The sequence below is a fragment of the Botryllus schlosseri genome, chromosome 7 (assembly GCF_051294905.1).
Source record: "Botryllus schlosseri isolate E-star chromosome 7, Bs_hap1, whole genome shotgun sequence".
Taxonomy (NCBI): domain Eukaryota; kingdom Metazoa; phylum Chordata; class Ascidiacea; order Stolidobranchia; family Styelidae; genus Botryllus; species Botryllus schlosseri.
The window spans coordinates 29,085,217-29,107,645 of NC_137242.1; the positions used below are offsets into that span (position 1 = coordinate 29,085,217).

Genomic DNA, 22,429 nt, shown 5'->3' on the forward strand with positions numbered 1-22,429 from the left:
GTTTGAAAAGGTATAGTCCCCCTCAATAGTAATTAAACATATCCGGGGGTATACCCGTTGGCAGGAACGTAACATCACTTCGTCAGGAACCCGGGCTCCCATAGGGTAATAAACTGACCCCGCATCACGTTGTTCGCTTTTGCCACGAAATTTAAGTTGTACTGTTTAGTGAGACAGCGCGACGCGCGAATATTTCGATAATTCATGATAAAATCGGTGAAGAAGATAGGGAAGTGCATGGTTGTCCTCTTTGCCCACGTAATCAGATTTACCGGTAGAGCTGAGGGAGAGGTGTCTTTGAAACTGCAAACCCCGTAAAATTAAACATCTTCGGGCGGACCCCTGGGTATGACTTCTTTACATGATGTCATTTCGTGACCTTCTGTCTGCTATATCAAAAAATGTAGAATTGCCCAAACCCACTGAACTGAAAGATCACACGATTTCAGATCGGTATTTCTTCACTGGCATACAATTTTCTTTCCTGCGGGATGGTATTTGTCTTGTGAGGTTCAGATCGCCAAGACAAGAACATTCGGCGCCAGTCATTTAGGCGCCTCTATGGAAAATTAAACCTACATGTATTTTGTTTATATAACGAAGTTTTTTGTATTTCGAAGTTTTTGGTCAGCATAAAAGCAGTCCTTTACGGCCGAGGCTTTCTTGCTGCCGATCGTTCTGACACACTTCTTGGAGTCACATGTCACGTGGCCTAAAACTTTATATGTTGTGGTGCGGTCATGGCCAACGCTGATATTCCTATTTCTATAAATCTTGCGTATTTTTTCTTGGGGAAGAGTACCCAATAATCAAGATATGTGGCGAATTGAAATCGCGCAAAGCGCGAAAATTTTTTGAAAAAGTTGCATAAATTTTCAAAAAATACTCTATAATTTATGCTAATTCACGAAATAATTTTGGGCCATCTTCGAGCTCGCCCCCCCTCAATTAGGGGTTTGGGGAGTGACAGTGGGGTGCAACCTTTTTTTCAGTCAACCACCTGATAATGTGAAAGAAAAACAGTATTTTACGGGAGTTTAGCCTCATTTTCTGTTTTAATCAAGCGACTACGAAGTGGGAAAAATTCACCATTTTCAGGATTTTCCTCCGGTTTTGAAAGTTATCAATACCTATTTATATCTATAGCTACTGCTCGTTCAACTGGAAAGTTAGGGCACATTGCATTGAAACAGCAGTGACGTAACGTTAGCAGTCTATACTCACAACTTTCACGCAAATCTCTAATTAAAAACTACAGTGGCCAAGCCAAGCAAGAGAGTATTTTATAGCTATAAATTTTATTTTTTGTCATAAATCGATTTCCTAATATATTTTGGGGGCCGCAAGAAGGCTATCTGGGGCCACATGCGGCCCTCGGACCCGCGCTTGGGAATCACTGGTCTACACTGTCTTGTTCCTGATTGTTGTCTATCTCTTCTTCTTCGTGTTGGTTGTTTGTATCTATACTGTCTTCAATTACTTCTAGTTCTGTGTTGTTTTCTTCTTGTACCACGTTATTCGTATCTTCATTTCGAAAGCTTTGTTTTTGTGTTGTGTTTGGGTTTAGGATGCGGTTTTCTGCCGCGGTTGGATATTCCTCTTTGAGTGCTGGGCATGTGGTTCTTTTGAGGCCTGTTTTTTTGCAGAAGAGGCACATCATTTCGTTGTTGCAATCTCTTGCTAGGTGTCCTTCTTGCAGGCACCCATTGCAGACGATTGAGGTTTGTTCGCCTGGAGGTAGAAATACCTTACAACTGAAGCCTCTGATCTTGATATACGCTGGGATCCTTCCCGGCTCGTAGTCGGCTATTACTATACGTCTGTAACCGTTGTGATATTTTGTGCCGCTGTGGTTGATTCTGACGGCTTTTATAACCCTTCCACACTGGTATAGAGACAGGAGCGTGGCTATTTCCAAATCGGTCGCTTCTGTAGGGACCGCTCTAATGTTGATTGCTCTGATTGGGTCGCTAGCGCTTTTCACTGTCAATAATCCATGTGCTGTTTTATTGCCTGCTTCACATGCAACAAGTATTTGGTTCTTTATTCCGTTTGCATCTGTCGCTTCTTCAACCGTGATGTTGAATAGATTGTAACCTATCTGGTAAATAGATTCAACTCTATCAAGCAATGGCTTTAACGGCTCGTGCGTAAGGATTGCGTTGAAGACTTCGCTGCCTGGCATGTTGTTAGGCACGTCTACGTCTATTGAGCGTGGTCTCTGCCTTCTCATTGTTGATTTTAGCCTTTGCAATTGAATTGTGTTTGTATTGCGGCACTGAGCGCTTGTTTGCAGGCGTTTTTGAAGCCGTTTACTAGCTGTATAAGCGCGTTTTCAGCTGCTTTGTAAGAGTCGATACTGCGGTATCGGTTGCTGCAGACCTCGTACGACTTCTGTCTTAGACCCAATTACTTCGTTTCCATGCTCCGCCGATGGGCCTCTTTTCGAGAGACTCGCCCGACGAACGAGAGAATTTTGTTGCGCATTCACAGATTGCACACCCACGTCGGCCGACGAATGAAAGCTTCGGCTTAGCCCTTCGGCCATACTTGCGCTGTGTCCTCGACTAGCGAATTGGTATTGGTAATTGGTAATTGGTACAATTAGGGCTGGGCATAATGATTCGAGTACTCGAATCTGAATCGAGTATTAATTTTCATGATTCGAGTCGAGTAGTAAAAGAAGATTTTTTCGAGTACCTAAATGATACGCTCCTCGCAACTGAAAGTTAATTTACTTCCGAGAATTATAGTTTTGATACTATTTTCCACTGAAACCTTGGTTGGCCGTCTCGCAACATACCAGACATAGTACAAATCTACGAACGTTACAGGAAATAACACATTTCCGAAGTTATGATCATTTCCGAAGTTATGATCATCTAACAACATTGTCAACAAGCGCAATGAAATCGGTATGGTCGACAAAATACCAAGGTATCTTTAATGTGACGGATAACAGGCATTATGTTCTTTGTGGTGGCATAAAAGGTGCAAATTTGAACTTTGACTTATTACATTGCGTTGTGACGTCATAATGAGTGATACTCGAATACCTCGACTCGACGCGTAATACATGATTCAGAATCGAATCACTAAGGTACTCGATTTTGCCCAGCCCTACTTACAATACACTTTTCGTATCAAATTACCTATGGCTGCACTCCGGACGGATCTTGGACGCGCTGAAAAACCCGGAATTTAAATATGATTGCAATGGAATAAAGTAGTACCGGTACTGCTACGAATTACCCGTAGGCTACCGAAATCTTCGCGATCTGATCACGTACGCTGCTGCCACAATTCGAGGGTTTGTGTTCTGGTGCATGGGTACAACACAAACTGTACATTTTGACCACAAACTAGGTGATCTTATTCACATTCCCCTTGTAAGCAAATCATCAACAGGACACTGGAAGTTCATGTGTGGATCATGACGACGAAACAGTAGTACCGGCAGACTACTGGACAAGTTATTATTCTGCGCTCGAAATTATTGGACCCCGATATCCCATAGAATATCTATATCCCCCACATACTAAGATATGCCACCAATTTTCATCTTTTTTCCATTTTATTTTATCTTCTGTTCATCATGACCATTTTACATGTTGGATGGATTTAGGCCTACGTGTTCAAGGTCAAAGCGTGTTGTTTGATTGAATGACCGCTACAAGTCATCTCGGCTCATTCCTCCCGAGTCATTTTATCGCAATCCTGTGATTATTATGAAATTATTACTTAGTAAGCAAGCCAAAAACTTTATCGCGAACGCTTCGCCCACCTAGTTCGGCAAAGTCAGGGTCGGATTACGCCTAGTCATGGAAACACGGCCGACATGTACAACGCATGCGTCATGGCCTTTCGGCCGACCATGGAAACGAAGTAAATGTCTAGACAGTGAGAAGGTAATAAGCAGTCAAGCGACAAGAGAGAAGTCGCTGACTGGAAGAGAGTCTTGACTCAAGACTCTGAAGAAAAGACTCTACCGAGAATTGACTCACGAAGACGAGTCAACTCTCGGAGAGGTAGATAAAGACTCCTTAAGACCTGGCTCACAAAGACGAGTCAATTCTCGGAGAGGTAGATAAAGACTCCTTAAGACCTGACTCACGAAGACGAGTCAGGCCTCAGGAGGGAGAAGGGGGGCGTCTGAAGAAGACTCGAAAGTGAAATCCAAAGGTCCACGAAAGGAAGGAAGTAGTGAGAAGTTAGCCTATGTCAAAACTAAATATACTAAGGTTTACGGTGACTAAATATTGCCCAAGCGGCTCCGGTTCGTTCCTCGTATCTGAAAGTAGCCGTTATATACTTATTTTTCTTTTTTCTTTTCTTTTTAGGGGTAACCTGGAGGAACCGCAGTAAACCTCCACCCCGTTACGCTTGCGGCAGCCCATGTGGCATTACACCACCGGACTATTGCCACAAGCGCCCTAATAGGTCACTCTTGGGTCGAAAGTACCCAAGAGCTCCCAAAAGGTTGCTTCTTCGTTTGCTTCAGTTACCTTTTGAGTTTCGTCACTTGTTAGGTGCAAACGGCTGTCACAAGCAGGCTTTGGCTGGGGGCGTCTGCGGAGGCTTGTCCCGCCGCCACCATACTTGTGACTGGGACACTGGCCCGTCAAGCGGACACAGATCCCGGGGTCGGAATATGAAGGCCTAAAAGGCCATACTCTTCCTGGGTGTGCAAGTGATTGGAAGTATCGGCTGTACCACTAGGGTTTCGCATCAGCCAGGCCGATGCTTATTTTTTTTCGGTGACCGCGGTCATCCCAATTTTATTACACAAAGAAATGCCATACATAAACACAAACTTAGTATATATATATCAGTAGTATATATATATCAATGTAACATTCACACAACTCAGCACTCATTCAACTCAGACACAGTAATGTTCATACACTCTCACAGTCATACCCACACAATGCATTTCTTTGTGGTCCAGGATCCGTTTCATCATCATCTTTCCGTTTTCAGCTTTATCCTCCTTCGACGTCGCTCTCCTCCATCGTCGTCGATCGGTCCATCTCCCGTCGTTTCTCCGTCGCCAACGATCGGATCATCCTCGTTCCTGGATTTTCTTCATCTTTATTAGCAGGTTTGTGCATGTTTTTCGATTCATGTGTTTTCCCCTTCTACAAACAGCAACTCATTTCTGAATAGCTGCTGTTCTGTTTTGTCTTTGAAGAAAGTGATTCTTTTTATCAGTTTCTTTATAATTTTCTTCGTCGTCAACTTGATTGTTAATTTCGGGTCCTGTATTTTTTCGTTCTTTTTTTCCTGGATGAATTTTTGCATGATTATCTTTCTTTTGATTATACTAATTATGGTCCAGTCGGTTGCGTGTTTAAGCCGTGATTGTGTAAGATATGATCTTTGTTCAGACTTTTCTGCTTCATTACTCCTCTGAAGTTTGTGAAAATCCGTCTGGAAAAGCTGCAATCTATAACGAGATGTTCCAGATTGTCTTTCTTCGAATCGCAAAGTTTGCAATTCGTGTTTACGTCTTTTTGCAAGCCAATGTTCATTATGTTTAATCTTTTCTTGTCGTCACCGAGAAAATCCTCCAAGCGCCGTTCTTTAGTTGACGATTCTTTCTTCGTTCCTTAGTGTATTACTGCGACCGTTCAATGTCGTGATTTCTTTCCAGTTCACTGGCTGTCTGGTGTTTAACGAAATTTTCTTGATTAGGGGTTTATTCTGATGTTTTATCCCCAGGTAGATGTCCTTGTGGGACGCATCTGTCCATATCTCATCCGTCTATTTCAGAGCCTCTGCTCTCTTTATTATGAAATCCCACTCTTTTGTGAGTTTGTCACTATGTGGGAATGAATTGGTATATAGCCTTTTGTTAATTCTATTTATCTTTGTGCCAAGCACATAGATTGCCTCCCAATGCCAAAATTCTTCTGGTTCGTTGATAGTTAATTTGCATGCATCGATTTTACTCTTGATACATGTAATTTTTAGATCTCCCATAAGCTCGCTTGAGGTCATATGGGATCTTTTAATCGCCTCTATTCTTTCCGGATTCCAAATAAAGTTAAAAAACTGCGCCTCCACTTTATTTCCTATTTTTACAGGAACCTCTACTATTCTGGCATTATAGACGATCTTCGTTGAAGCTAGAGAGAGAGAGAGAGAGAGAATTTTTCATTCATCATCGCAAAATAACGAAACTATAAAAAAATAGCTTAAACTTCAGAATCACGGACACATACAAAAAAAATGGTGACAGTGTCAATTTCAAAGCAAATGAGATGTGTACGAATACGATGTACAGTTCATAGAATTGGCCAATATGTGTTACGATTGCAAGATGAAGCTGCAGCGAAGTGATCTGTTGATCATCGAGTCTACTGCAGCTGATCGAAGTAGATTGGCTATAAATTGCATACATCGTACTGCAACAGTGAATTGTAAGACTGACAGGGTAAATGTAAGAGCACATGTTAGGATAAATGGAGGAAAAGAACAAATTGCACTGGTCTGAAACAAACAAGATAGATTGACCGGTACTAGTTCGCACTAAAATACATTTTAGCTTTTGTATGATTCAATAAGGAAGGCACGATACATGGTTTTAAATACATATAAAGTATTGCTCCTAATATGCGAAGGAATGGAGTTCCATATTAGAGGACCTTGATAGGCAATGGTTTTGTGATGAGCCTTAGGTAAATATAGATTCATAACAGAACCTCTTGTAAAATGAGAATGATGTTCACTGATAGGTGTAAAATAGTCCGAGAAAATGTCAGGTAGGGTGTTATTGTAGAACTTATGCATCAAGATGCCGACTTCAAATATATAAATATCATCAATTTCCAAAATTAGGGTTAACGTGATCTCTACGGTTGGCGAGGCATATTAGCTTGATGGCTTTATTTTGCAGGCTCCTAACTCGATTCAAATGTTTCTCCCATGTGGATCCCCAGAGAATGATACCATAAGTTAGATGAGAGTGAAATAGGGTATGATAAATCATTATCCGAGTGGACTGTGGTAAGATAAAACGTGACTTTCGAATGATACCTATGGTTCTAGATAGCTTGATGCAAATAGAGGTTATATGTTCACCCCATGTCAGATTGTTATCAATAACTATACCTAAATAATGTATGCTTTTCTGTAGAATCAGGCTTTCCCTATTCAGCCTTATATCAATCTTACTATTCGAGTTCCTTCCAAAGAGCATACAGTGAGTTTTTGAGGTATTTATGGTTAATCTATTTTTATTCATCCAATCCAATATTTTTTGCAGGTTTGAGTTGCAAGAGGACTCCAAGTCAGTTATATTGTTCGACGACAGCATCAGAGATGTATCATCTGCAAATAACTGGATAGTAAACTCAGAGGCATTATTTAAGTCATTTATGTAGATCAAAAACAAGAAGGGACCTAGAACGGATCCTTGTGGTACACCCATTTCAACTATTGATTTATCAGATGAAAATTCGTTACTTTTGACAAATTGGCTTCTATTGTTCAAGTAAGACTCCAATAGTTTATACATCACTCCTCTAAATCCATAGTGATGTAATTTACCTAGTAGTATAGTTCTATCGACAGTGTCAAATGCCTTATGCAGATCCAGATAAACACAAATGGTTGATAGCTTCTTAAACAGGCTCTGATAGATGTTATCAACACCGTCAATTACAGCATGCAAGGTTGAGTGGTTTTCTCTAAACCGAAACTGGTTTTTAGATAATATATTAAATTCATCTGTGAAGTTGGTTAATCTAATAAGCATTAATTTTTCTAAAATTTTAGAAAAGACTGGTAATATTGATATTGGTATGCTACTTAGTATGGTTGATTTCCCATACCAGGTGAGTTTTCTGTCTTTATATGCCATTAGAATTTTCCTGATGTGATCACTTCTTTTGCTCCATGTTTTGTTAAGATAATTAATGCCAAACGCTTGCCCGAGAATTTCTGTATTAGGTTTCAAATATTTCCTAAATTCTCTGAGGTTTGTCGTGTTTGGTTTTGTACATATGATTTCAGTTTTATCTTTATTCACGATTTGCCCTGTGGCCTCCGCAAATAGTTGTAACTCGTCGAATATTTGCTTTACTGAGTGTTGATCTCTGACTAGCGCAGTGAGATCATCAGCGTATTGCTGCAGTCTCAGCTCTTGCTTTCCTATATTGATTCCATTTATTTCCTTGTTTTCCAATATTTTCCTAGCCAATGGGTCAGCAGTCATCGCATACAAACACATGCTGAGTGGACAGCCTTGGCGAAGTCCCCTGCCTATGTTTATTTTGTTTGATAGTGTCCCATTTACTAGTATTTGGCTATATGAGTTATCGCACACTTTCTTTATTAATCTTCGGATGCTGTACGGTACTGCATAACGGTCAAGGATCTTGTTTAAATAGCCATGATGAACTCTGTCAAAGGCTTTTTCTTGATCTATCGATACTATGATTAGATCAATGTTCTTCCTGTAAGCATAGTCCCACGCTGCTTTTATATTTCTTAGGTTGTCCGATATCTGTCGATTTGCTATCCCGCATTTTTGCGTATTTATTATTAATTTACCAGTAACTGCTTTTAGCCTATTCGAAATGATCGCGGTGAGAATTTTATAATCTATATTAAGTAACGTTATTGGTCTCCAATTCTTGAGTAATTTAGCATCTCCTTTTTTGTAAATTAACTTGACTACACCTGAATTCCAAGATTTGCATGTGTCTCCTAGAAATAGCGCGTTATTGAATAGTTCTTCCAACTGATCTTTACTTTGGGACCAGTAATTGACATAAAACTCTTTCGGTAATCCATCATTGCCGGGAGTTTTGTCGTTACTCATTGCTTGTAATATGATCCTGATTTCTTCAGTAGATATCGGTATTTCAAGAAGGTTAGGATCCTCTTGTGATAACTCAGTGCCCTCTATTTGATCTAGATATCTTTTCTGTTTACCGTCATCTATGTTAGGGTGGGCCTTCCATAGGTTTAGATCAGGGGTCTCCAACACGCGGGCCGCATGCGGCCCGCGAGGTCCTATTTTGCGGCCCGCGACCTGATTTGAACAAATTTCAGAAAAACGCTTAGTAAATCATTTTTAAACGCTGAAAATTATTTCAATTGAAACATAATGTTGTTGTTGTTCGAAGTAAGCCCTTACACTGTGCCCAATATCACTATTCCTTACTAGTTGATACGGCTTCGACGTGGTAATATCATTCCATGGATGAAGAATTTGCTGGTACGAATGGGCATAATATTGCCTTGACGTGCAATGGCCCACCACTGCCAAGACCGAGACGCGTGAAAAACGACTTCGGGCTCTCCAAAAGACCATGCTTTACGAGGAGATAGTTGTTTAGCAAGTAGGCCTACCGTGTCTAGCTAATCCAAATATTGATTCTTTAATCCAGGGGTGGCCAATCTGCGGTAGTAGAAGGGAAATTATGCGGCTGTCGACACTTTTGATAACAACCCTACGTTTTCTAAGATACCCCCCCTGCACCAGCTCTATCGGTGAATCTGATCACATTGGCCGAGAAAGGATAAATATTTTATAGTAATATGTAAAACCATACGAATATTGACGAAATTCACTAATAAACATGAAAAATTTTTCGCGCTTCGCGCGACTACAGACCGGGGTGTCCTGTGGCTATTACAACATTACTAACGATTTCGGTCCGCATAGTAAGCCGATGTGCATAAATTGATTAGTTCGGAGTGTACCGGCAATGGACATGGACAGTTTAACGTGGGCATTTGGCCCCAGCTAGTTTATCACGACTATAACAACCGGTATGCGGCCGCAGGCTACATGAGTAATCGAAAAGCGGCCATGAAGAGCAAAAATGTGGGCCACCCCTGTTTTAGCGGCTACAGAGTGTCAGGTATCGTGTACAGCTCATAGTTCAAAATATAACGAAATTGGAAATTGATGATCATGATACTTTTGTTGTATTTGTGTTTGTTCAATAAAATATTATTTCTTTTGTGGTGACTATAACCGTCGCCCATGTTAGAGAGCACAGCATTGTAATAACGAAGAGTTATCAGATGTGGTTGCTGAACTGCTTTGCCTACTTTTATATCGATATTGATGTCCTGCGGCCCGCGGCATCTCGGCATTCGGAAAACTGGCCCGCGACCCCTGGTTTAGATAGTACTTTTCGATTTGATCAATCATCTGTTCAGATTCTATGATATCCTCTCCATTACTATTTTTTAATACGTTCATTGTTTGGATGGCTTTCCTCCTTTTTAACATATCAAAAAGTATTTGGTAGGTCTCTCTCCCTCCTCTTTGTCTCTGATTTTTGCTTTTTGGGAGGTAAAGTCCAACCTTTTCCTCTCGATGCTTTTTAGCTCGTTTTGCAAAAGAGTCTTTTTGACGCTATCGTTCGTATTTTGTAGCGTCTCAATCTCTTCTGTTATTGTCTTTATTCTGACTTTCTCTTTTATACCATACGTTTTTTCGAGTGCTTGTAAGGCTCTTTCAATTTTTCTTTTGAGGGCATCCCACCAGATGGTTATGTGGGTGTACTCATGTTTATTCTGTTTCATGTTTTCTTTTATTATTTTTACGTTTTCTTTCATCATTTTATTTTCCAATAGATCCGTGTTGCATTTCCATACGCCTCTTCCCCATTTATCGCTGTTGTAGTTTGTAATGCATATTTCTAAAAGGTATATATGGTCCGAAATAGGGTTTATCTTGTATAGGTACACCTGGTTACGTCCTTCGCCAAAAACTTTGATGCAAAGGCATTGTCTATTCGTCTTTTCTGTTGCCCTGTTTTCTTTGTGAATAGTTTTTTATGTGGGTTTCTCCACCTATATATATCCTGATAGTTATTGGTGTCAATGAAAGATTTCCAGACATCCGCGGCAGGTGTGTTTTTGTAATTTCTGTTGATCTTTGCATCATTCTTGTCTAGAATGATATCAAAGTCTCCTGTGATTATTGTTCTATCCCCTGCATTTTTCATTGCGTAAGTGAGGTTTTTATAGTGATCGGTTTGCTGTTTAGATACTGTTGCAGGGGCATATGAATTCCAAATTTCCGTTTGCTCGTTCTGTTTAGTCAATTTTATTCTCTGGGCTCTGTGCTCAATTATTGTTTCTTCTTGTATATCGTATAAGTTCTTCAGATTCGATTTTATTATTATCAAAATACCTTGCCAATAACATCTTTTATGACCTTGGTCGTCTGTCCAGGTATCTTTCAAATCTAGGCAGTTTGGAAAGTTCGTATACTCATTATCTTTGCACCCCTTCAATTTTGTTTTGTTAACTCTATGCACTTCTTGTAGACAGTACACGTCGCTTTTGTATTTTCGAATCATCTTTTCTATTCTGTTCCAGTTTTTGTTGAAACCATTGATGTTGAGAGAAGTGATTTTGATGTTCATTGCAATGGGCTAAAGCGGTTTCTGTTTGAATTCTGATCAATGGCGTTTCTTTTCTTTTCATTGCTTTTTCTGCGATCATTCGCTGATCGTCTTCTCTTTTTATTAGATTTTACTAGTTGGAAATTAGCCTCACTTTGATTGAGTGGAGCAGTTTTCTCCGATTTCTGTTCTTTGGTTTCTGATTCTGATTGTTCGTCAATTTCTGATTCTTCGCCATCGGTGATTGTATCAGAAATTCTTCGCCATCGGTGATTGTATCATCATCACTTTCTGCTGTTGTTTGTTTTCCTTTCATCTCCTTCTCCGGTTCTGATTCGGAGGTGGAGATGTTCAAGTCTTCAACTAATATCGATTCATTCTTATTGCTTTGCTCCTCACTTTGTACCAATACCGGTACCGATTCGTTATTAATGTTCACTGTTCCGCACTTCACTTTGTGGTTCTTCGCTAGTAAGTTCCACCAATTCTTTGTTTTTATTATTATCTGTTTCATTTGCATCTTTCCCACTCATAAGAGCTGGGAAATCACTTTGTAAGGCTTGACACTCTTGTCTGTTGTGCCCGCTTTTGTTGCAGTGGCTGCAGTAGGGTGTTTTGCATTTCGCCGCCAAATGGCCACTTTTTTGCGTTTGAAGCAGTTTCTTTCTGTTACTGCTGGTCTCTCTATGGTAGGTGTGAACACCTTACACGATGCCCCTTCAATTCTTATGAAGGGTGGTAGTTTTCCTTTTTCATAATCCGTCACGGATACCGTACGGTAGCCATTGTGGAGGTTTAAGTCCTCTGTGAAATCGCTTGCGCACACCCACAACACGCCCTGCTTTGTATCCTTCAATAGCTCTTGCTACAGATTCGCTGCTTGCCTCTGACGGCACGGCACGAATGTTTATCACTGTTGGCATTGCACCCGGCAGTGATATTAAATACCTCTTGCAAGGTTATTTTCCTCTTTTAGTAGATCGTCTCTTACTTTTTCGTTAGTCAACGTGATGTTGAAGGTATCCTGCGCTATTTGAAACGCTGCCTCCATTTTATCACGGTACTGCACCAGTGCCGGTTTCTTTTCAAATACTTTTAACACCTCCATCAGTGTTAAGTTTTGATCGCCTTTAAAGTTCACTGAGTGTGGCCTGCGGCCATGAACTCCTTGAAATTCCATTTTATTTCAATCTTTTCTACCTTTGTTTTCAGTTTGAATCATTCGGTACAACCCCGCTTTGTGGGGATGTTTTCTGTGAAGCGTGTTTGTTAATCTGTGTTGATTTTATTTCAGGATCTGAAGGCGATTGTCTCCTTCGTTCTATGCACTGCTGCAGGATCGAGTTCGATTGAATACAGAAAGCCAAAGCTTCACAGTAAGTGCGTTACTGTTATTTCCTTACTTTGTAAGGAGCTGCAGTTTGCTCACTTGCGTGAGTACCGGTAATTAAGCTGGACAACGCAGCCTGTAACGCGAAGCTGTGTTCAGATGTTTCGCGTGGAGCGTATTTATTATTCTGTGTTAATTTTATTTCAGAAACCGAAGGCGAACGTCTCCTTCGCTATGTGCACTGCTGCAAGGCCGAATCGGTGTGAAGATGGAAAGCTAAGGCTCTGCAGGTAAGTATTACTGTTGTTTCCTTACGTTGTACGGTGCTGCGGTTTGCTCACTTGCTTGAGTACCGGTAATAGACACTTACGTGACCTTTGACACGAACCAATCAGGTTGCAGCGGGATGTAAACAAAGAACAAGCCCGGGCGAGCTTACTATGGGCTCATATGGAAAAGGGTTAAAAAATGAAGGTTTTAAGCAAAATGACGTTGAATGGGGGATAACTGGCTTTGATGAAGAGCAATAACGTAGAGCTAGTATGTATTTGCAGTGTTCTAAACTAGAATAAACACGAATGGTGGCAATACGCTTCAGCATGGTCCGTCCAAATGCATGGATTTTTAACAACTTTTCGTATGAAGCAAACATTGTTTTTCTTGTTATTCGTTTGCTATATATATTGGATTGCGGTACTGAATAACATATGTAAGTGGTGGGTGTAGTTAGAATAGGTTGTGTTTTTCTCTATGCGGGCTCGAAGTATTTATAAAATCCTATTGGCTACCTATACCGGTACCGTATCATTAAATATCATATAGGCCTACATAATATATGATTGGTAACATGATCCGTTTCCGATTAAAATCCTCAATCTCTTTTTGTTATAGCTCGTTTAATAAGTTTATTTGGATAAATGCCGCATAAACACTGCTCTTATGGCCGCTGTAACAGTGATAGTCGCTACGCCGACCGTGATCCTGATGTACACTTCATACCCTTTCCAAAGCCTAAAACACGCATGGAAGAATGCAAGATCTGGATAAAGGCCTGTGGACGTCCTCATAATCAGCTGAATCCTGATTTGATCAGCAAAAGCACATACTTGTGTTCCAAGGTACATTATCCAAAAATCTATACCAATGTTTGGTTTATTGTTCTAGTTTCCCTTCCCCTAGCATTTCCACAATCAGATCGGTCCGTCGGAGCAGTATCCTTATCCAATCCCACATGATGGTAAGGAAATTCGTTCAAGGAAGAGACGTAAAGCGGGGGACAGGTGATTGAGTAGAGTAGGGTTATATGTCCCCAAAATAGCGTGTTGTATTATACGCAGAGGAGGTCAGTAACGAAGTACTTCTACTTTTTGAAAGTAATCAAGTAGTTTTCCTCTACTTCTGGTACTTACTCAAATAGATCTGATTGTCTCTTCTTCTACTTCGTAATATACTTACTTACTTTACGCTATTTTCAGTTTGTCAAGTAGAAGTAGTTTAATCCCTCATATACGAAAGATAGCCTTAGGAATTTCGGGACTGTTTTCACGGAGTAACAACATTTAATATTCGTAAAAGTCAAGTAAAGCTGAGAAAATTTGTTGCACTTCGCGCACAGTAGTAATGGAGTGACAAATATGTTTTCACAAGTATCAGGGATTATAATTTAGGTACCGGATTGCTAATGGTTCCAGTCACCTGGGATGCATCAATACGAATCAAGCTGTCTGCCTTTTCCGCATAGCTCCATTTGCAGCTTCACAGTCAATGTGAACGAATTACGACTATTTTCAAAATACTTACTTACATGAGTAGATTAAAAGTCAGTCAATTCTACTTCTACGTCAAGTAGTTTTAGATGGCATATGGAAGAAGTACTTCTACTCATTCTTGAGTAGATTTTTTCTTCGCTACTTCTACTTGAGTAGCTTTCTTGACTACTTTGACCACCTCTGATTATAGGCGTTATATTCTTAGCAAGACGCAGTAAGACTATTTGTGATACAATGTTATTACTTTTTACCATCCGTTTTCAGCAGTACAAGCCTTATGTGCAAGAACCAAGATAAGCCTGATGAGCACGAGGCTAACGAAGTACATGAGAGAGCAGCGGAGACGGTTGAGATGGCTCATTCAGAGTATCACCCTAGTCAGCCAAGTAACTGTGGAATTAGAGCTATATAGCAAGTTTTTGTTGCACTAAAATCGAGAGAAATTTGCACTTAATTTTAAGAAAAGTTGCAGTAAAAAGTTGCATTTATGATTTTTGTTGAATTAGTAGGGTGTGAGATACTACAAAGGTTCTGCTGTATAACTTAGTTTGTGCAGAGCTGTAGAATTTGTTACTTTGCCATTTCACGGACATTCTGGCGAGACCGCCAAATATTATATTTTTTCCCGGTACACCTACACAGAAAGAAAATTACGCAATGCGGGAATAATTTTCCCAAAAAAGAGCCAAACAACATAGCGATACCCAACCCCCTAGGTCTGCAAACTTGACTCAAGGCGTAGCAGAAAAACTATTCCTTGGCGACTTTAACAAAATCAATAGCCTGAATAAGGTGACCCAGTGAAAATGTAATTTTCGGCGGTCTCGCCGTGAAATGGGAAATTATTTATCTCAGAGCTGACCGACATAATTACTAAAGCGATCTATTTACATAGTGTTCAGACACGGTCGTGCTTGGGAGGGGTAGTTGAACTTCTTGCTTGCAAGCCATTGTGTCATAGTTAACATAGTGAGATGCAGCTGACCTATCATATAGCTCTTTGTTATGCAAAGCAAAGAGAATTGAACCATACTAGAAATAGTTTATGGCAAGTTTTTAAATCACTCCTTTACATTTTGACGCAATATTTGAAAAAAGTTGCAGTAAGAATTGGTAGGAAAATAGAGAAAATTTGCAAAAAGTTGCATTATAAAGTCCCTCCAAACAGCTTACGACGTCATTGTACCTAGATTCTGAGTATCTAGAAAGCTGTCAGAAGCTGCAAAAAAGTTGCAAAAACTTGCCCTAGTAATAAATGTTTTAAAGGTTATTACTCACATATTTAGAACCACTGTTCCCATTGAGAGTAATAAATCTAGTTATACTAGAAGGAAAATCATGCTAATGCTTACACAACAAATAACATTGTAAAAAGTCAGAAGTTTTCAGTTTATCTGTGCAATATGCAAAACAATATACAAGTATATAGTTAAATATTGTTGCGCAGGTATGGCTGACAATGTTCTTTGTAGAAGTAGCATAGGCGGGATAGCATGTTATGAATTACAGGAATATCTGGGAATATTCTGATTACTTCCAAGTCAACTTTAGTGTAAACAACAAGGTCGCACCATGGCGCGCCAGTGACCAAAATTTGACCTTGGATTTGGTAAGAATATACACTGCCAGGTCGAAGACAGTAGCCAGTCGTGGAGGATTTAGTAAGCCAGTCAATTTTCATTTTGACTACAGCTTCCTCAATTGACATTTCCCTAGCAGAATATGGACACTTGATTTCCAGAATTCCAAATTCATCACCATCACATACTGTTCCATCGGGAGTGGCACCCAAAAATGGGAATTCAGGATTGACTACCAAGCCACAGTCATGAGTGTGGACAGTGTTCAATCTGCAGTACTGTTGCCGAGCTTTTCGTTCATTGGCCTGACCATACTTAATTGATGCAGCAATAACTTTGCGAGGCTTAAATATTGAATCAAGAAATAGTTTAGATGGAACACTTCTGCGTCTCAAAATAAGTCCAAACTGAGATGCAGTCACACGAAGCTTCCTTTCTTTGTGCCACAATCGGCTTAATGTTTGCCTCCTAGTATTCCGTTCCAGTGCTGTTGCTTGAGAGTGTGTGATGGATTGAAACTGCTTGAGAGGATTATATTCAGTAGGCAGGCGGATGTTTGATGCTATTGGTAGTGGTGACACGTTGCATGAGTCGGATGAGTGTGCCCTGATAGGTGCCTGCACAGTGGCATTGCTCTGTAAAATAAGAATATGTTTTCTACAGGCTCGATGGACATCTTATGTGAAGCTGCACAGATTTGTTGCCTGAAAGATGAAATGGGTGAGAAGAATGCAAGAATACAACTTCTGGAAGCCGAGAACAGAAAACTGCTACAGGAAAATCATAAATTAACAAACGAACTATTGTTAGTGAAATTCGGTTATCAGAGCATCATGATGTCGAAAGATTCAGAAAAACTCATGAAATTTTATACTGGACTACATCCAAATTCTTTCTCGGCACTGCACAAACTTTTGACCTGTGATGGTAATGTGAAGTATCCGGATAATCGCTTTGAGTTATCCCTGCATGGTAGTGCAGACCATCTGCTATTAACATTGGCAAGACTGAGGAGAAATTTACAATTGCTGGACTTATCCTACAGATTTCAAATATCTATTAATGCTGTGAGCATAATCTTTAACCAGTGGGTGAACCACATGTATAGCTGCTTAATTAAAATTTCCATTTGGCCACATAGAGATGTGGTTCTCAAAAATGCACCGTTGGAATTCATTCGTGAATTTCCACAAACTATAATGATTATTGACTGTACCGAACTGAAGACTCAAACCCCAAGCTCATTGCGACTGCAATCACAATTCTATTCGGACTATAAATCACATACAACTTTAAAAGGCTTGGTGGGTTGTGACCCAAGTGGTGCAGTAACTTTTGTCGGTGAACTCTTCACAGGCAGTATCTCAGATAAAAATATTACTGAGCAATGCGGACTCTACAGACAATTGAAGAAAATGATGGACTTGGGGTATGTTGCTCCGGGAGATGCTATTATGGCAGACAAGGGATTCACAATTGAGTCTGACATCAAGAAATTAAATCTGAATTTAAATATTCCTCCACGTGCTTCTGCAAACCGTCAAATGCCAGGCCCCGACTGTTCAACAACAAGAAAAATTGCGAGACACCGAATTCATATTGAACGGCTGATTGGAAGAATCAAGGAGTACCGAATTTTGACCAGTGTCATACCTTGCAGCATTGTGTATCAACTTAACAAAATATGGACTATCTGTGCCTTGCTCACTCTATTTCAAGATAAACTGATTAAAAACTAAATTAAATGACAGTACTTATTCTGCAATACTCCAAGTTCCAGTTTCATTGTAAAGATCATAAATAAAAAATTTCATCACCTGATAGCATGCTACTGATCCTAATTGCGCGATGCCGTGGTCAGTGGGTACCAATGGTACATCTCTATCCACGATATATTCCAGTGGTGTTCCTTGAAGTTCTTTTAGTTGCCCAATCTGTTGAACGAACAGATTGCCAGGTGCAGATGTTCTAGGATTATAAATGTTTAGTGGAGTGTTGTAAGGCTGAAGGCTTCATATGTACCAAAATATACCTTGAGGCAGATGGAATTGAGGGGTTGCGAGTACGATCAAGAGATGGCTTGGCAATCACGATCGAGCTCACTGATGCTGGCTGAATTTTTTCCCCACGTGGAACATTCCATGATTGTGGCATGCTTGTGCACGACAAATCACTCGGTATGTCTTTCAGTCCCTGTAGCTTCAGGTACTGGACTGTCTTGATTAATGCATATGCATGAGAACATATATCAGAACCTAGTCTGAAAATAAATCATGATCATGATAAAAATATCTATTGCAAGTCTCTGAAGAAACGTTTGTGTCCATACTTACCCTGCTTTACACGTGCAAGACGAATCAACAATCGATTTTCTGAAAACTTTTATTTCCATTGAGTGTGGTATCTCACTTTTCCGCATACTGCGATAACATCTCCCGCTCACTAGAATATTACTTCCGCAATAAGAGTGGATGGTATCCTCAATCTTTATCTCTAAGTTGTGTACGTAGCGCTCCATGAAATATTTTGTAGCTTTTTCCGCGGTGTTGGAAGAAAATTTTGTACCACTCAAATCAAAAAAATCCGGTAGAATCTCCATAACTTTCAATGAAATATGTACAAAAATTGTAATATGTGGGTATGCAGCTATATGTTTGTAACATATATTTCTGAACAAAACATATGCTTAAAAATCTTGGTTGAGACCTGAGGCTTGGAAATCGTCAAAATTTGCAATACTGCAATGCTATAGTATATGAATGACAAGAAACAACAATGCTTGCTTCATTCGAAAATTTGTCGAAAACCCATGCATTTGAACACACCATGTTGATGCGTACTTAGCACCATTCAGGTTTATTCTAGCTTATGAAACTGCAAATAACACTAGCTCTACGTTATTGGTCTTCATCAAAGCCAGAAATCCCCAATTGAATGTCATTTTGCTAAAAACCTTTATTTTTCAACCCTTTTCCATAAGAGCTCATAGTAAGCTCGCCCGGGCTTGTTCTTTGTTTACATCCCGCTGCAACCTGATTGGTTCGTGTCAAAGGTCACGTAAGTGTCTATTGAGCCGAATACCACAGTCTGTAACGCGAGGCTGTGTTCAGATGTTTCGCGTGAAGCGTATTTATTATTCTGTGTTAATTTTATTTCAGAAACCGAAGGCGAACGTCTCCTTCGCTATGTGCACTGCTGCAAGGCCGAATCGGTGTGAAGATGGAAAGCTAAGGCTCTGCATGTAAGTATTACTGTTGTTTCCTTACGTTGTACGGTGCTGCGGTTTGCTCACTTGCTTGAGTACCGGTAATTGAGCCGAATACCACAGTCTGTAACGCGAGGCTGTGTTCAGATGTTTCGCGTGAAGCGTATTTATTATTCTGTGTTAATTTTATTTCAGAAACCGAAGGCGAACGTCTCCTTCGCTATGTGCACTGCTGCAAGGCCGAATCGGTGTGAAGATGGAAAGCTAAGGCTCTGCAGATAAGTATTACTGTTGTTTCCTTACGTTGTAAGGTGCTGCAGTTTAGCTCACGTACGTGAGTACCGGTAATTAAGCCGGAGAACACAGCCAACGACGCGAAGCTGTGTTCAGCGAAACGTATCTCGTTAGGTGTCGGTACGTCTCACAGCCAAATAAAATTTAATCGTTAGAAAATCAAGTCCTGTCTAATTTATTCTATCAGCGTTCACCACAGCGGTGAATCCAATGCTAATAACTAGAATCTGTAATGAACAGCTAAAAGACACCTGCCTCAGCACGAGATGCGATACCTTTTTTTTCGGCTCTCCGAATAACCAGACCATCGCCGGCCCCTCTCTCAAGACATAGGGACCGCCTCCGGACTGGGGTTTTATTATGTGTTATATTCAAACCAAGGTAACTACGTTGAAATTAATCTAACCATTTCCTTCTCTTTTGTTTTACGATGGTTGCTTGAGATTTTGTATACATCAATGAAATCAAATACTCCAATATCTCTGTTGCTTAAAGGGAGGCAGTATTTCCATTTGCGTTGGAAACGCTGACCACCCGTCGCGAGTGGTTGGGGGTTTTAGTATCGCGAGTGGTTGGGGGTTTTAGTATGTCTCTTCTCTCCTCCCCTGCGGGGATTTTTTCCAATTTTTTTCTTTAGATGGTGTTTGGATTGACCAAACTTTTGTTTTGAACCCCAATCACCAAGGTATTTTGCTTTTCTTCTCATGTTTTCTTAGTCTTTGTTGAGGCTTAGGTTTCATGTTATGCCTAATTTTTCTGCCAGAACTTTTATTTCCACGTCCGGTTCGTCCAATATTTTTATTCTTTGCAGGAGCGTGCCACACGTTTTTTTGACGATTTCCGTCACTACATTTTGTATACTTTTTGGTTTTTCATCCCCGTATTCCAGTTTTATTCGGCTTTGAATTATTTTTTGCTTATAAATATCCAAAATAACGTTTTTTTTTTTTTCTTTTTTCGGTTTCTTTTCCTTTAATTACGTCATCTTCCGTTCTTTGTACTTTATTTCCTTTATCGTCTCGAATGTATGTTCCAAGTTTTTCCAGTATTTCCTGGGCAACGGGGCATTCATAAACAATATGTTTTACGGTTTCTTCTGTGTGGCCGCATCGCTGGCATAGGGTTTTTAGTCTTTTCCCATTTTTGTTGTTGAGAATATTTTTGGAGATTCTTTTCGCCCCAAAAAGATAACCTTCATGGGCTACTCGGAATCCCGTTACTCTCTCTTTATTATTAATAATCTGTTCAACACTTCCGGTTTGAAAGTGGATATTACCCCACTCGGTGTTTGGGGGGGGGGGGTCGAACCCGTATATTCATTTTCAAAAATTGCCTTTATGACCTGGTAAAGTTTTTTCTGTGTGGCCTCTTTTAGTTGTTCCTGAGACCATTTTAGATTCTCTACCGTTTCCGTAATTATCCTCCATTCTTGTGGGAGTTCGGTCATATGGGGCATATTGTTGGTAAATAATGCCGCGTTCCATTTTCTTATGGTGGGTCCTAGACAGAATAAGGCGAAGAAATGCCAGAATTCGGTGGGTTTTTCTAGTCCTGCCAGTATTTTTGCCTGTTCAGCTTTACTGGCTTTAATTTTTGAGCTGACATGCGGTATTGCCATGCCTCCCTGGAATTTTTGACGAATTAGCTTTTTTCTCGCTATTATTTCTATGCCTTCCGGATACCATACGAATTCAAAAAATGATCTTGTCAAGGTATTTATTATTTCCGTGGATGGAGTGCTGGTTATGGCTTGGTTCATAATCTTTGGTATTATGACAGTATTTAGTACTAGCTGTTTGCCGTACCATGTCAAATTTCTTTCTGTACGGCCTGTGTTGTCTTTGTCCAATTTTGAGCCTGTTGATTCTCTCCAAAATATTGTCCTAATATTTTGATTTTTGATTCGATTTGGTTTTGGAGGTTTCCCAGCATGTATGCGTCTTTCGGGCTGTTTATGGCGTATAGCTCCGTATTTCTTTCGTTAAGTTCTTGTCCGGTAGCTATTTTCAAGCGGTTAAATTCTTCTCGGATATGCCGGACTGACTCGAAGTCTCTCGTTGTAGTTGTGACATCATCAGCATACTGCTGTATTTTTGTCTCGTGTTTCCCAATTTTTATACCAAGGATGTTTGGATTTGATCTTATTCTCTCGGCTATTGGTTCTGCTGCAATCGTGTACAGGTACGTGCTTAGAGGGCACCCCTGCCTGAGGCTTCGTTTGACTCTGATGATTTCTGTACTGGCTCCGTTTATGAATATTGTGTTTGTCGAGTTTTGGTATATTGTTTTTATTAGGTGTGTAATTTTATTTCCAAGGTTGAATTTTGCCATTGTTTCGAATAAGAACTGGTGCGATACTAAATCGAAGGCTTTCCTTTGATCAAAATTCGCCATGACCGTAGATGTTTTTTTGGTTTCGGCGAATTCCTTTATGGCCTGTATATTTCGCAGTACGTCCGACATCTGCCTACCTGGGATCGCAGATTTTTGGCTTTCGCCGATAATACATCCTATGCTTTCACGGATTCTGTTCGCTAGAATCTTTGACAAGATCTTGTAGTCGGTGTTGGTTAATGAGATCGGACGCCAGTTCTCCAATTCCTCTGGGTTGCCCTTTTTGTACAGTAACTTTACCGCTGATTCGCCCCATGATTTGCATATTGTCTCGAATTGTATGGCATTGTTGTATAGTTGCCACAAGTCGCTTTTTATTGTCTTGTAAAATGTTTTATAAAACTCGGACGAGATCCCGTCTGGCCCGGGCGATTTGTTATTAGACTGCTCCCTTACTGCTTGTTTCATTTCCTGCTCTGTAATGGGAGTGTCTTGAAGTTCTTTCTGCTCCTTTGTAAGGCTCTTGTTTACGGAGTCCGTAA

The 22,429-nt window shown here is 40.2% G+C and overlaps 3 protein-coding genes across 6 annotated transcripts in view; 2 read left to right on the forward strand and 1 right to left on the reverse strand.

Annotated features, from left to right (window-relative positions):
• LOC145443195 (uncharacterized) overlaps positions 1–22,429 on the forward strand; it is a 351,124-nt gene that overhangs the window by 130,733 nt on the left and 197,962 nt on the right. The window lies entirely within an intron of this gene.
• Positions 13,072–17,875, forward strand: LOC145443216 (uncharacterized). Its single transcript, XM_080321202.1, has 3 exons — positions 13,072–13,823; positions 13,885–13,985; positions 14,739–17,875. Exons 1-3 carry the CDS (start codon positions 13,623–13,625, stop codon positions 14,884–14,886), a joined length of 450 nt encoding a protein of 149 aa, XP_080177328.1. The 5' UTR covers positions 13,072–13,622; the 3' UTR covers positions 14,887–17,875.
• LOC145443215 (uncharacterized) lies at positions 15,497–19,106 on the reverse strand. 2 transcript variants are annotated; one of them, XR_013916348.1, is made up of 4 exons: positions 18,388–19,103; positions 18,087–18,314; positions 17,872–17,988; positions 15,497–16,689 (listed from the first exon to the last, which is right to left on the reverse strand). XR_013916348.1 is itself a non-coding variant. In XM_080321201.1 (4 exons), the coding sequence occupies exons 1-4, from the start codon at positions 18,651–18,653 to the stop codon at positions 15,904–15,906; spliced, it is 1,431 nt and encodes a 476-aa protein (XP_080177327.1). In that variant the 5' UTR covers positions 18,654–19,106; the 3' UTR covers positions 15,497–15,903. The 2 variants fall into 2 exon arrangements, 1 of the variants encoding a protein (XP_080177327.1); XM_080321201.1 differs by having other exon boundaries at positions 17,872–18,022; positions 18,388–19,106.